Raw genomic sequence first — 14,941 nt, 5'->3', positions numbered from 1 at the left:
CAGAGGGCTTTACAGCATATGACATCCCTCTGTCCTTGGACCCTCACAGCGGATATGGAAACACTCCCCCAAAAAAACTTTACAGGGAAAAACATGGTAGAAACTTACAGAGGAGCAACTGAGGACGGATCCCTCTGTGTACAGAACAGATCAACATGACAAAATGATACATTAAGAGAGAAATTTTATAAATAGATAAATACAGGTGGACTAAACAGACGAGAATACAGTTATAGTGCAGTTATAGTCATGAATGGATCACTGGATGGGCTCAAAGTGTCAGAGGCCCTCTGGCTTCACCTGCAAAATGTCACTCAAAATTACCACAGATATAGAACCACAGAAAGATGCATTATGACTACAAAGAGACACAAAACAACAGCAGAAATGGACTAAGCATCTCAATGTAACACTTACCAACCAGACAGAGACTCAAAATGATCATAAAGAGATGCAAATGGGCTGCAAAGAGACACAAAATACCTACAAAAAGGGGCAAAACAATCAATAAAGACACACAATTACCTCAAAGAGCAACAAAAAACAACTAGACAACATTTAAAATGTTCAAATGCAAAATTACCACCAATATAAAACTACAGAACAGCGCATTGTGACTACAAAGAGACACAAAACAACAGCAGTGGATCTTTTTGCACCCAGGCCCCCATTGTCTCATAATGCACCCATACACTACAGAGAGGGCTCCATTATGAAAATATGAAGGAGAACATGCTTTGACTTTATTTATTTGAGGATCATATATGTTTGTTGAGTGTGAGCTTTTATAACTAGACCTGACATGTTATGGTTTCATGGACTGTCATATGTGTTTATGATAAGCCTCATAAGGAGTCACTATCTGTCTTTACATCACAGATAACTTATCTATTGTGACCCTCACTTTGTCCACAGCTCGTGGTGAGTGGCTCTAATTAAACAAGGCTGTTAATTGTGTCTCCGCTCTGAGACACCGCAGGCTGCAGAGGAGCAGCAGCACCGCGGGGCCGGCTGCTCTCCTCCGCCTCCATCCACCCTCAGATGTTAGTTGGAGGCTGTTATGTTCGCCTGTGTGAGCCTCCTTCTCCACCGTTTCTTTTGTGCTCCTTTTCGAACGCCTCGCGGGGCTGCCGCTCGGCCGCGCGCACGCACGCGAGTCTGCAGAATCCATGCAGCTCCTCCTCGAGGGGGTCGCGGTGACTGAGAGCCCCCACCCCCTCGTCTCTCTCTGCCTCCCCCCCGGCTCCTCCTGCGCCCGCCCCGGCACCGATTGTTGACAAAAGACGCTGCGAGACGGAGCTCGGATCCCGGAGCCCGGTACTGGTGAGGAGATCCGCCCGTTAACTTGCTTTGCTGAGCAGTTAGAGGAGGAGAGGGTCGGGAGGAGTGTAGAGGGGGCACGAGGTTTCTTCCGTTCATAGAAAACCGTGAGTCACAACGGGCTGCTTTGTGTCCGTAGCGGATCGCATGTAGCCAAACGTTAGCCGTAGTAACACTGCGGGGTCGGTCCTCCTCCTCCTCCTCCTCCTCTCCACCTCCGTGTGATCCGGTATCATATGATGCTCATTTCTGTCTGTAGCCCGGGGCACATTATGACAGCTCTCCGTCTCTCTTTGTGTCTTTGTGTGTCCCCTCTCCGGAAGGTGTGGCCGAGGTGATTCGGTTGTCGGTGGTGATCGGACCGCAGCAGGCCGGTGTGAAGTGGACGCCCCCCCTCCTTCCTCCACCTCCTCCTCCTGCTCCTCCTCGCGATTGGTATTTACCGACAAAACCAGCGGCCAAGATGGGTCACTTGGTGTGAGAGGAAGGAGCAGAGCAGCGCTACAGGAGGAGGCGGCGGCCTTGGGCAGGTCTGTTCAGCCGGGAATGGTGTGAGCTGAGGCAGCCAGGCAGTCTGGATCTGACCGGGGACCCGTCATTCCCCCGGAGCCTCCGCGGCTCCAAGCCGCGTCCTGAGCCCTCCAAGATGGGGAAGTGCGACGGAAGATGCACGCTGCTAGTGATATGTTCGCTGCAGTTGGTGAGTGTTTGTTTGTGTGTGTGTGTGTGTGTGTGTGAAAGCTGCCTCTCTTCTCACTCACCATGATGATATAATTAGAACAGCGTGCTACAGACACACACGCACATTGTAATCAATTTTTGCCCAGCCTCTCTGTACAGTCACACTAAAAAAGCTTTGAGCTGCAGCTGCTGGGGTGCCATGCCACATTACAGGCGAGGGTGTGTGTGTGTGTGTGTGTGTGTGTGTCTTTGAAGCAGAGGGGGGGGGGTGCTTTGGTGTCAGGGTGGCCTGCATGTCTGAGGAGAGAGAGGGGTGATAGCCCCATTCTGACAAAACCATGTGAATGTTGAGCACAACAGGGACAAGGAGGCCCTGTTCACCATCTGGTCTCCATTCTGGAGTTAAAGTTAGCCATTTCTTGAGCCTGCGAATAGCTCAAGACTATCCCTCTAAAATGTAATAAGTGTGTAATGTGAGACAGTATCAGCTATTCCTGTAGTGAGAGTGATGCAGGCGGCGTGAGGGCCAGTTATCCAGGCTATTGTGTGCGGGGCTGATGAGTTGTTGTGTGGCCGGGGGATTCGGCCCATAGATTCTCATTAGTTTGGGGGAGCTTTTGGGGGGTGCTCCTCTTTTACAGTCACTGGACTGGCTGGTGCTCCAGGCAGTTACCATGGAAACAACTGCGGCAGACCTGTGTATGTGTGTCCCTGTCACTGTCTGTGTGTATCCTCAGCCTGTGTGTGTGAGACCTTGATCACATGTGTGTTCTATTTGCATATGTGCTCAGTTATGTGTGTGTGTTTGTGTCTTTTCCTCTAATGTGTGTACAGTGTATGACCCCTCCCCCTGTCCCCTAGGTGGCAGCCCTTCAGAGGCAGGTGTTTGATTTCCTGGGGTACCAATGGGCTCCCATCCTGGCCAACTTTCTGCACATCATGGCCGTTATCCTGGGCATGTTTGGCACCGTGCAGTTTCGCTTCAGATACCTTATCTTTGTGAGTATATGATGCACAGCTGCTGCTGACTTTACACAGATGAGTGTTCAGTCACTGTCATACAGAAGCTGATCTGTGTGTGTATGTGTGTGTGTGTGTGTGTGTGTTTGGCAGTATGCAGTATGGCTGGTCCTCTGGGTGGGATGGAACTCCTTCATTATCTGTTTCTACCTGGAGGTTGGCAACCTGTCTCACGTAAGTTCTGTGTGTCCTTAGGTTGTGTATGATGCTCTTAACTCAAACAGATTTGCTCCAATTCATCTGTTTTTACTTAGATAATCACTTAGTTGAGTTACATTTTTATAATAGAAATGTTTAACACTCGGGTTCCCAAACTTCTGTCTGTTTGCAACAAAAGCCTCTTTACCATGGCCCAAAAAACACTAATACCTGCCAGCGTCTGGCTTTCGTATTTAATGGGAAAGGTTACAGTCTGCAAATTCCTCTGCAGTAGTCATGAGTATTTATCAGCTACGACCTGCTTCGATCGGCAGTGATGGATATACGACACCTGGGTGGACGCTAGGGGTGTCATGATATACTGCTATTAACGATAACTGTGATTTTTTAAATTAAACATTGATATCATGATAATAATACATACATGATCATTTCTTGTAAATAATTCCAGCACCTCTTGAATACTTTCTTGCTTTGTCTCCCTTCACCAACACCATCTGGTTGCCCTTATCGCTATCCGTTAAGTGTAACTGCTCTTTTTGTGCGCTTTTTTTAAGGCCACAGACTCTCTCCACCTCCTTACACTCGTATTTTGAGTGTAATTTATTTGCTGAAGAAGAGCCAAAGTTAAAGATGAATTTTATTGATTATTTAGTTATTTTTTAAACTTTATTTTTATAGTTTTATTTTGATAAAACACAACTAAAAGGGGGGGGGGGGACGACAGACAAATTCCTGAACAGACAGGTCACCAGAGGTAATACAGCACAGTTCATATGTTATCAGCAGTCAGCTTTCTACTGCTCCTGCTTTCGCTACAAAGACAACATCAACTGAGCGTTCTGAGTCCTTTCAAGTCCACACCAGTCTTATGTCATCGTACCCTCAAAGGGAGTAAAAATAACCAGTCAACATCCCATATACATGTAAATCACAGACAGCATATTGGAGGAAAGTAATAAATGTGAAAGTATCCTTAATCCACATATGCATTTAAGAAAGGAGCACAAAGCAGATAAATACAGCAAAGGAATCAAGAAATACTTAAAATAATGATAAGAACGATAATAATGATAACAATAGAAATAATAAAAACAACAAACACTAAGCCTTTGGCCACGACTATTGTGTAGTGAAAATCTTATATCATGCCAGCTCTAATGGAGGCACTAACTTTTGCTCCTTTTTTGGCGTAATGCAACGAGGCAATGCAACAAATTCCACCTGTTTCCGTCCAAGTACTGCTCGAATACTGTTTAAAGTGAGTTTGCACTGAGTTTAAAGCAGAGACTGTTTAAGTAACGGATCTTAAAAGGAGGTAACCACCCACTGTAACATTTTCACTGGCCTCCATGCTGCTTTCTAACCTGTTTTCCAGCATGTCCGAGGCATTTTTGTCTATTGCAGAGCCTTTCCCAGTGCCAGTAGCGCTGGTGTACTGGCACTGGGAAAGCTCTGGTCTATTGTCAGTGGGAAAGGAGTCTATGGCCTATTTTTAGCAAGTTTTCCCACGTTTAAAAAGCCCCGGTATACATATAAAGGGTGTGAGAGTGAGTATTCCTTTTCCATTTTTTGAATTTGTTTTCATAAGTCCATTTTGTCTTACAGAATTATGTTTTTTCTTAAAATCGGGCCCTAACCCCCTCGTTATTTTCTGGTTCAGGCTTCTCAGATCTGAGGATCTGCTGCTTTTCTCTGTTTCATATCTGTAAATTCGGCTCTTGGAAATTGTGATGGATATTTGTCACCTTCTTCTGACATTTTATGGACTGATGGCTTCATCAAAAACAGAATCGACCAATGAATCAACACTGAGAATCATCATTGGTCGAAGCCCTGTTTTTATATATGTGTGTGTGCGTGTGTGTGTGTTCAGGACAGAGACTTTCTCATGACATTCAACACATCCCTTCATCGCTCGTGGTGGATGGAGCATGGTCCCGGTTGCCTGGTAACACCAGTGCTAGACTCCCGCATGGCCCCTGACGACCACCATGTCATCACTGTCTCCGGGTGTCTCCTTGACTACCAGTACATAGAGGTGTTGAGTTCGGCCATTCAGATCCTACTGGCTGTACGTATCTAACACACACACACTGCACTTGTGTTACGTTCACAGACACACAGCTGAAACTGAAATCATCACATCCCCGTTGTTAAAAAGCATTAGTTTGTTTTTTTAGTTTGCTGACCCCCGACCTTCTGCTGAAGCATTTTCTATGAAACAAAATACAGACGCTCTTAAGTCAGCAGTGACTCAGCCTGCACAATAACAGTCACCTAATTTCTCCTCTCTAACAGCTCTTTGGCTTTGTGTACGCCTGCTACGTGAGCAAAGTCTTCCAGGATGACGAGGACAGCTGTGAGTGCTTTTGTCTTCTCCTAAAAGCTTGTTGATCCTCTTCCAGCGCGTTGCTCAGCCGATCAGGAAGCCCATTTCCGCCAGTGTGATGAAAAAAATAAAAATAGATCCTGCAAGTCATTATAATGAGAAACTGTCTTGAAATAATGAGTCAGTATCTAAAAATAATGACTTTGTATCCCAAAATTATGAGTTAATATCTCAAAAGAATCACGTGCACATCTCAAAAAAAAACAAGTAAGCATCTCAAAATAATGGGTTAACATTTTACAATAATGAGAAACGATACTAAGTCGTTATTTTGAAAAAGGTTTCTTGTTATTTTTAGATATAAACTCTCATTATTTTTAGATACTAACTCAATTTAAGGTAAGTATCTCAAGAAAGTTTCTCATTACTATAAGATATCAACTCATTTTGATAGTTTCTCTTTTTTTTGAGATTTTAACGCACTATTTTGAGAAAGTCTCTCATTATTGTAAGAAAACTCATTAACTCAGCATTTAATAATAAGTAAGTCATTATTTCAAGAACGTTTTTTTTTTTTGAGATACCAAGTCATTATGTTGAGAAAGCTCATTAATGTGAGTTACTAAGTCATTATTTTGAGTAAGTTTCTCGTTATTTTGAGACACCAAGTCATTATTTTCAGAGAGTTTTTATTTATGTTGAGATACTAAGTCATTATTTCAAGAATTTTTCTCATTATTTTAAGACACCAAGTCATTATTTTCAGAGTTTTTATTTATGTTGAGATACTAAGTCATTATTTCAAGAATTTTTCTCATTATTTTAAGACACCAAGTCATTATTTTCAGAGTTTTTATTTATGTTGAGATACTAAGTCATTATTTCAAGAATTTTTCTCATTATTTTAAGACACCAAGTCATTATTTTCAGAGAGTTTTTATTTATGTTGAGATACTAAGTCATTATTTCAAGAATTTTTCTCATTATTTTAAGACACCAAGTCATTATTTTCAGAGAGTTTTTATTTATGTTGAGATACTAAGTCATTATTTCAAGAATTTTTCTCATTATTTTAAGATACCAAGTCATTATTTTCAGGAATTTTCTCATTGTTTTGAGATATTAACTCATTATGTTGAGAAGGATCATTAATTTGAGTTACTAAGTCATTGTTTTGAGATAAGTAAGTCATTATTTTGTGAAAGTTTCTCATTGTTTTGAGTAAGTTTCTCATTATTTTTGAGATACTAACTCATTATTTTTAGAAAGCTCGTTATTTTAAAGTCATTATGTCGAGAAAGGTCATTAATTTGAGTTACTAACTCACTGTTTTGAGATAAGTAAGTCATTATTTTGAGTAAGTTTTTCATTATTTTGAGATACCAAGTCATTAGTTTGAGTAAGTTTCTCATTGTTTTGAGATACTAACTCATAATTTTCAGAAAGTTTCTCATTATTTTAAGAAAGCTCATTATTTTGAGACACAAACTCATCATTTTGTAATAAGTAAGTCATTATTACCAAGTCATTATTTTCAGTAAGTTACTCATTATGTTGAGAAAGCTCATTAATTGGAGTCACTAACTTGAGATAACTTTGAGATAAGTAAGTCATCATTTTGAGAAAGTTTCTCATTGTAATGACCTACAGGATCTTTTCTTTCATCACACTGGCAGAAATGGGCTTCCATACTTTTGTGTTAGCGATCCACAGCTTTGGATGTGAGCTCTGCTCGCTCATTGTTTTCTCCTGCCTGAGTCACGCCGAGCAATATCACCACAGAGGATTCCCTCTGTGTGATCTGAGAAGTCCATCTGTGGGGGGTAATTCAGAGACGTCTGCCGGAAAATTCCCACTGTCAAGACTGTCCATCTGTCTTCTGCCTGGTGCTTGTCTGTGGGGTTAGGGTGTGCCATCTGTGTGAATGTTTCCTCTCCTCACGTGGTTGTCCTGAGTGTTTTGCTCTCACTCAGGGGAAATTAAGTCCTGTAGTTAGGATATGACATCATAAGATTGACTTCCATCTCTGACGTCTGAACAGTATGCTATATTGTAATTCATGTTATAATATAGTGGTGATCATGAAATAACAATGACATGCAGTATGTTTTTTGATGCATTAATAACATATACTGACAGATACTGGATTTTTTTTAAACATTTGGTTCTGGAGGAAACAGATCTCTAACCTGTGGTCTATATTCCACTCATGCAGACAATCGGGCGATTTTGTTTTTCAGCTGGCACCACAGAAGTTTGTTCCTCTGAATCGATTGCGAAAGATTAGAACGATGTATCAGTGACATAGAAGCAGTGATGTATAGGTATACTGAAAAGAGCACCATCTGATGCCTTAATAGATTTTCATGTCAAAACAGAATCTGATCCAGAAATACAACACTTGGTTAAAACCATACAGATTTAAGGGAAAGTGGAATGATGTCATCTCTTCTCTCTCCTGTCCTTTTGAAGTTGATTTCATTGGTGGCTTTGACTCGTACGGCTACCAGCCTCCTCAGAAGTCCTCCCATCTGCAGCTGCAGCCTCTTTACACGTGAGTTACAAATATAACATTCTCTAATTTTCTTCTACTTTGTTCTCATGTTTTTGATCTTACGTTGAACGTTTGCCTTTTAAAGGGATATTCCAGAGATTTAATGTAGTGCTTCTGAAAAGTTTGAGGCCTTCTCAGATCAAACTCAATTTAGCAGGGGCCGAAATATTGTGACTTTTAGTCTCTAGTGTGGGTCACTGTGTCTCACTATGCAACTCAACAGCATCTTTATTTAGCTTCCTAAATGTCCACAGCTTTAAAACCCCACACCTCCAGATATATGGATGCCCATTTCCAACAGTGTGATAAAAAGAAAATCCTGTACATTATTATATGAGAGCAGTATCTCAAAATAATGAGAATATTCCCGAAATAATGACTTGATATCTTAAAATAATGATTTACTCATCTCAAAATACTGACTTATGCCCTGGTCACATGGGACTAGTATTACCTGGGGACCTCATATGGTTCAGAAAAAAACCCCAACATCTGTATTTCGGGCAGAGCATGTGTACGTTATACAAAACACACAACACAGAAATACTACACAGCATCACTTGTGGTGATGTACAGTGCTAACTTCCATTTTTCTTTTAAATCTGGGTTAAAGAAATCAAACTAGTATTTTTTTCCTTGTCACATGTCATCTATTTTGTCATCTTTCAAGATTTTAGTATTCTGATGGATTTGAGCTTGCGCTTTCTGTGAGTGAGTCTCCATCCTTTATAGAGAGATGAAGCTCCTGTACCCAAAAAACAATCAAAATTTTAATTTATAAAGCAGCCATCATAATTCTCAACTGGGAAAGAGGCAGAAATGAATCATGGAGAAGACAAACAACCAAAAAGATGACCCCACATCACAGAGATACTGAGTTGCACGGGACTAATTTGCAGAGATTGTTTTACCTGACAAATTATGGACATGGCATTTTGCATGGGATTAAGATCGCTGACAAATCACATCTATTCTATTCTGCTTTTTATCGAGTCTGTTCTTTCTTTTAACATTGTCTGTTGGTTTGGTAATCTTATCTTTAAAAACAAGAATATGTCGGCAAAAGAGGTCAGGTTGTGCTTCAAGATCACTGGTGTTACTTTTAATAACCTACAGCATCTGTATGAATAGAGGGGTGTATTGTCTCAGACTCTCAACATCAGGGTGGAGGTTTTGCCTCCCTAAATGCAGCACAAAGCTGCAAAGAAAGGAAAGAAAGTTTACCTTACCTCACCTCAACTTACCTTACCTTACCTCAGTTTACTTTACTTTACCTTACCTTCCATGAGGTCCCCATGCAATGCAAGACCCGTGTGAACAGGGCTTCAGTGTGCAGAAATAATGAGAAGCTTTCTCAAAAACACTGACTCAGTATTATTCCTCATTATTTTTAGATACTAACTTGTTATTTTGAGAAAGTATTTCATTACAGTGACTCAAACGATAATAATTACTGGTGGATGTAATGCAGGATTCTAGCTGGAAATTCTGGAGCCCAAGCAGAATTACCACTAATGACATTTTCATGTTTTTGTTTTTTCAAACATTGGAACGCTCCCTCTACATTCACATAAGACATTATGCAACTATTTTCTTAATGACGAGTAAATCAAACTGAAAGTGTAAAATCATTGGAGTGTCCCTTTCATGCAATCTTATCAAAGTACAGTTCAGCATGACATCTATTTCTGACAGTGTGAGTTCCCCTGATCTCCTCCTGTCTGCATCCCAGGGCTGGTTAACTGTTGGTAGCGCCCCCTTCAGGCCAAACCCTGACGGTGTCACTGTGGATGGAAAGCAGTGGTTGCCTAGACTACACTCACTCTGTGTGTCACAGTTTACCGGAGGAATGGACTTACCCCACCCAGAGGGAGAGACGTCTGTGCGTGTGTGCATGTGTGCTTGTGTCTGAGAGAGAGAAATACAGCCCTGAATAGAATGTACAGAGCTCAGGGAAGAGCCAGCATGCCAGGTGGTGTGATGAGATGAAGGAGGATGAGGAAGAGGAGGCAGGTGAGAAGAGCTGCAGAGAACAAGAGCTGGGGACACCTCTGTCAAATCACCGGAGACGCACTTCACTAAACTGCCAGCTCTCAACACTCCTACAAGTGTGTGTATGTGTGTGTGTGATTGTGTAACTCCACAGGACTAGCTGGTGCTTTGTGGTTGCACCCTGGACTCTTACCACTCGGTGTCCCTGTGATTTTTCTTTTTTTTTTTTTTGGGTGCTTGTGTGTGTGTGGGGGGTGGGGATCGGGGATGTGGGTGGGGTCACATAATAAAAAGAGGCACGGCTCGTACCTGTTGTCGTTTTAGAATGTGGTGATGTCGAACTAGAGCAGTCTTATGATTCCCACTCCCAAAGCCATCTTTCCTTCCTCCCATGCCGTTAAAACCACTGGGGACTTTCAAGGTTTTTACAGTACAGAGCTGACCTGCTGAGGCAGTAACACAGAGCTGGTGGAGCAGAAAGGATGGACTGCTTTAAGGAATGCTTCACCCACAGAATGATCATTTGTATACCAGTTACTCACCCAGTGTTGGGTTGAATTTCTTTCATGTGTCCAGGGTAAACAAAGAATCCAAAAAACTGAGGAAATTCTTGATGAAGTGGAATAAAAGGGGGCTGCGTTTATCTACAGCAAAACTATATCAACACATCCTTTTACAAACTCTCACACAACTCATGCAGTATATTCCAAGTCTCATTTATCTAGTCATATGCTCAGTACTTCCTAAACACAAGCATTTTCAATAAAAATCTTACGCATAAACGGTCTCACACACCGACAAGTAGCACGCCTGGGCAAATCAGTCTCAATGAAATGCACGAGCAGAGTTAAAACGCACACGCTTGCCAAGGTGTGCTACTCATTCAGCTCCCATTTGATCAAGTTCATCAAAAATTTGCGCAATTTTTTTATTCTTCATTCATCGTGGAGGCATGCCAGAAAAAGAGAAGCCCATTGTACACTGCCTCTTTAAGGTGGGAATTTCAAGTTGTTACGCCACCTCGCTCTTCTGTATAAAAGGTACAGTGGTGATATGGGGGTACAGAGTCGGCAGCGGAGGTAGTAACAGTGCTGAAAGGACGTCTGTATAAAAGGGACAGCCAGCAGGACGGGACCATAGCTTGAACAAGTGTAAGGTTTTGATGACGTGTAATGCGTGTGCAGGAGATTTAAAAAGCAGCTAGCTGCAGTTAGCAGCTACCTCAAAAAAGAACAGCGGCAGAAAGTCTCTGCAAATTCGGAAAACAATGAGGTCCAGGAGCTCCTTACCCTCCGAGCAGAGGATGAGCTCAGCTGCCATATAACAGGGACAGTAACTGATAGTTATTGCCATGTTATGCCACTGTTATTGTTTATTAAGCACTAGCGACACGTGTTATACGTCACTAGAGACTGACACTGATGTGCTAGAAGTCACGCCCATTATACCTGTCTTGCGATGCTGGCGTGCTGTTTAAAATCACACTGGAGCATCATGATGTTGTCGTTATTTGATTCTGTGTAAAAATACAAAGGCGGCATTAAGAAGGGACTTCATAGCGACCCTGTAGTGCGATCTTTCCATGGTGTAACTGATATATAAATGATCATTTTGTGGGTGAAGTATTCCTTTAAGGGATCAGGCTGGCAATATTTTTTACATTGTACTGTTGACTAAAACCTACAATGGGTTCATCTGTCTTGTATTACTTAACAACTTCCCCAGCTTGCTTGTGTCTCCGGCCACAGCCCATTCATTCCTGGAGGCATAAATCTTAAAAAAACAAACACAAACAAACATTAAGAGTCACAGACATAATGTATGCCATATTTAAAAAAGGCTAAAAACAGCTGGGCACTGTAGATTATAGCAAATGTCACTGAACAGCAGTAAATAGCTGCAGTAGCGAGTATTTACAGCAGTAGGACGGTGTACATAGACTCCTCTCAAAATAACTACAGTGGCCAGCTTTATCAGAATAAAGGAACACTGATGTTTTTTTAACAGTCTGGGCAACATTGGATTTCGCAGAGGAAAAAACATGTTAGGAGTGATTCATTGTTGGTTTTGGTCTTTTAATATATATATAGAATATTGCCAAACTTATCCTTTGAAGTTCTCAGTAAATGTCCATCGACAGGATGTTGTGTTTTCAGGAGAATAAATTCAGCCTTCTGTACATGTAATGCTGTTTATTAGGGATGCAGATGGCTTTGGGATCAGGCATTAGTGTGTCTATGGGGGAGGGGTGGGGGGTCAGTGGGGATACTGTGCATGTAAATAACCAGCCAATGATTGTTTTGTTGGTTCCATTTAGAAAAGGGGGGTTGCAGTAGGGGGTGGGAAGGGTTTGGGGGAAAAAGGGTACACATCAAAGTTTTTCTTCATACCTGTTTCTCTTGTTCTCTCTTTTTGGATATCGTCATGCTGCCCTCCTTTAACCCATCCGCAGTTAATTCTCCTTATCATCCTTCTCAATGACTACATTCCCCTCCACAGCACAACCGCTGATTTACACCGGAGCATGGCGATAAAGGAGACCTGAGGTGAAAATGTGTCATGATCGGTAGTTTTTGTAGATACAAGTGAAGACATAAAGAGGGAAGAAAGGAGACAGATATGAGGTAAAGACCTTATTGGGTGTAAGGTGAAGTTTGAAATAATAAAAATACACTTTCTACATTAAATATGACTCATGTTGTCATCTGTGGATGCACATTTGTCTTGCTGAGTGTGACTAAAGGTTTAATAAAATGAATGCTTTGATTCCCAGGTTTGATTACATTACATTAATATCTGGATTAGGGGGCACTGAATTACATTTTTGCTGGATTAGTTTGAAAGATTACACAGAAAACACACTCTGGTGAGCTGATGTGAGGATGTGATTTGTCAAAATAATGTGATGCATTTTACAGAAAGACAGCCCGATATCACAAAACTAACCCTATGATATCCAAAAGGAATTTATGTCATGTGTGCAGTGCAAAAGAGTGAGCTCACTGTGACCCTGTGGGTTAGATTGAATGGTATTGGTATGGCAATGATTTGGTTGTCAAAATAATTTCATAGAAAGCTTATCAACTATGACAAAAATAGCACTGTGGCACTTATAAACTGTGCTACTGTTAATGAGTGTAAAGATGTAGCTATTATTTCATATGTAAATGTTATAGTGTATTAATATTTAATTTGGATTCACTCAGTAATAATTAAAGTAGAATTTGCTATATTTAATTTTTAGGATCTTTTTCTGCCAGTGGGGGAAATAAAAATCACAACAAACATAACACATTTCAATATTAAAGGAATACTTCATCACCCAAATGACCCTTTGTATATCAGTTACTCACCCTGTGTTACACTGAATTTATGAAGAAAACTGAAGAAAGCCTCCACAGTGAACAAAAAATCCAAAAAAATGAGAAAATCATTGATGAATTAAAGTCAAGAGTCTGTGTTTAATAACTGCTAAACTATATCAAAACATCAGTTGGAAATCCCTACACAAATCGTGCAGAATAATCCAAGTTTCCTCACTGTAAAAGTTTAAATGTAGCACATGTATAACCAACATGTTTCAACTAGAGAGTCTTCACCAGGGTTTAAAATGCATTGGGAACAGGTGTGGAATTTAAAAGCTCGTGTGAGGGTTATGTGACACTGACAGCAACATTGACAGGAACTGCAAATGAAAATGACATAAATGTATAATTTAAATGATTAACATATTCAGTAACAAGAAAAAGGTTCAATGCCAAATAAATAAAAAGGAAACAACAGTGAAATAAAGTAAGAACTGTTATTTATTGTGACAAACCTGCACATAAAGTGGCACAAAGTGAAAAATATAAGATATGGGACAAGGACAAAAAACAACGTGTGAATGGACAACAAACTCATAATGTGCATAAAACTGAGTGTATAATAACTTGTTTTTATTGCTCGTCTGTCATGTTTTTTGGACATGTATCATTGAGGGTGATTTATTATGGTTTTTCTTACATCATACCTTCCTCTCAGTGTTGTTGTCGTGTTTTTGAACTAGTATTAGTGAGTTTGAACACATGAGTGTTTTTATAGACTCTCTTTTAAGTGTACAATATTACTAATGACATGTTTATGGGCAGCATATATGGTTAGCACTGTCTCCTCACAGCAGGAGGGTTCCTGGTTCAATCCCAGGAAGGAGCCCTTCTGTGCAGAGTTTGCATGTTCTCCCCATGTCAGCGTGGGTTTTCTCCAGGTACTCCAGGTTCCTCCCACAGTCCAAAGACATGCAGGTTAATTGGTGACTCTAAATTGTCCGTAGGTGTGAATGTGAGTGTGAATGGTTGTCTGTCTCTATGTGTCAGCCCTGTGATAGTCTGGTGACCTGTCCAGGGTGTAGCCCCCTTCTCAAAGCCCCTGTGACCCTCAAGAGGATAAGCGGTTGTGGAAAATGAACGAATGAATTTAGAAATCAAGGTCCTAGAGTCTAGAGGAAGAATGAAGAGACAGAATCCATGTTGCTTGAAGTCCAGTGTGAAGTTTCCACAGTCAGTGATGATTTGTGGTGCCATGTCATCTGCTGGTGTTGGTCCGTCTACCATGCTTCCATCTGCTGACAAGCTTCATGGGGATACTGATTTCCTTTTCCAGCAAGACTTGGCACCTGCCCATAGCACCAAAACTACTCGTAACTGGTTTGCTGTGCTTGATTGTCCAGAACCCCATCGGGAATCTATGGGATATTGTCAAGAGAGACACCAGACCCAACAATACAGGTGACCTGAAGGCTGCTATCAAAGCAACCTGAGCGTCCATAACACCTCAGCAGTGCCACAGGTTATTCCCCCCATGCCACAGTGCATTGATGCACTGTGGCATCAATGCGTCGAGTC

The 14,941-nt window shown here is 41.3% G+C and overlaps 1 protein-coding gene across 1 annotated transcript; it reads left to right on the top strand.

Moving 5' to 3' along the window:
* Positions 1–1,187: 1,187 nt before the first annotated feature.
* nkain1 (sodium/potassium transporting ATPase interacting 1) lies at positions 1,188–12,745 on the top strand. Its single transcript, XM_033637248.2, has 8 exons — positions 1,188–1,323; positions 1,644–2,020; positions 2,863–3,000; positions 3,115–3,195; positions 5,057–5,254; positions 5,482–5,542; positions 7,985–8,066; positions 9,799–12,745. The coding sequence occupies exons 2-8, from the start codon at positions 1,967–1,969 to the stop codon at positions 9,806–9,808; spliced, it is 624 nt and encodes a 207-aa protein (XP_033493139.1). The 5' UTR covers positions 1,188–1,323; positions 1,644–1,966; the 3' UTR covers positions 9,809–12,745.
* The last annotated feature ends 2,196 nt before the right edge of the window (positions 12,746–14,941 follow it).

Source organism: Epinephelus lanceolatus, chromosome 16, assembly GCF_041903045.1.
Source record: "Epinephelus lanceolatus isolate andai-2023 chromosome 16, ASM4190304v1, whole genome shotgun sequence".
NCBI lineage: Eukaryota > Metazoa > Chordata > Actinopteri > Perciformes > Serranidae > Epinephelus > Epinephelus lanceolatus.
Note: the sequence above shows the minus strand (reverse complement) of the source record. Positions and strands in the feature narration are given on the sequence as shown.

Bases quoted from the DNA above. Each gene is read 5' to 3' on its own strand.
- nkain1 (XM_033637248.2), top strand. From the start codon at position 1,967: ATGGGGAAGTGCGACGGAAGATGCACGCTGCTAGTGATATGTTCGCTG. The intron at 2,021-2,862 runs GTGAGTGTTTGT...CCTGTCCCCTAG, and splicing joins TGATATGTTCGCTGCAGTTG to GTGGCAGCCCTTCAGAGGCA. The intron at 3,196-5,056 runs GTAAGTTCTGTG...GTGTGTGTTCAG, and splicing joins AGGTTGGCAACCTGTCTCAC to GACAGAGACTTTCTCATGAC.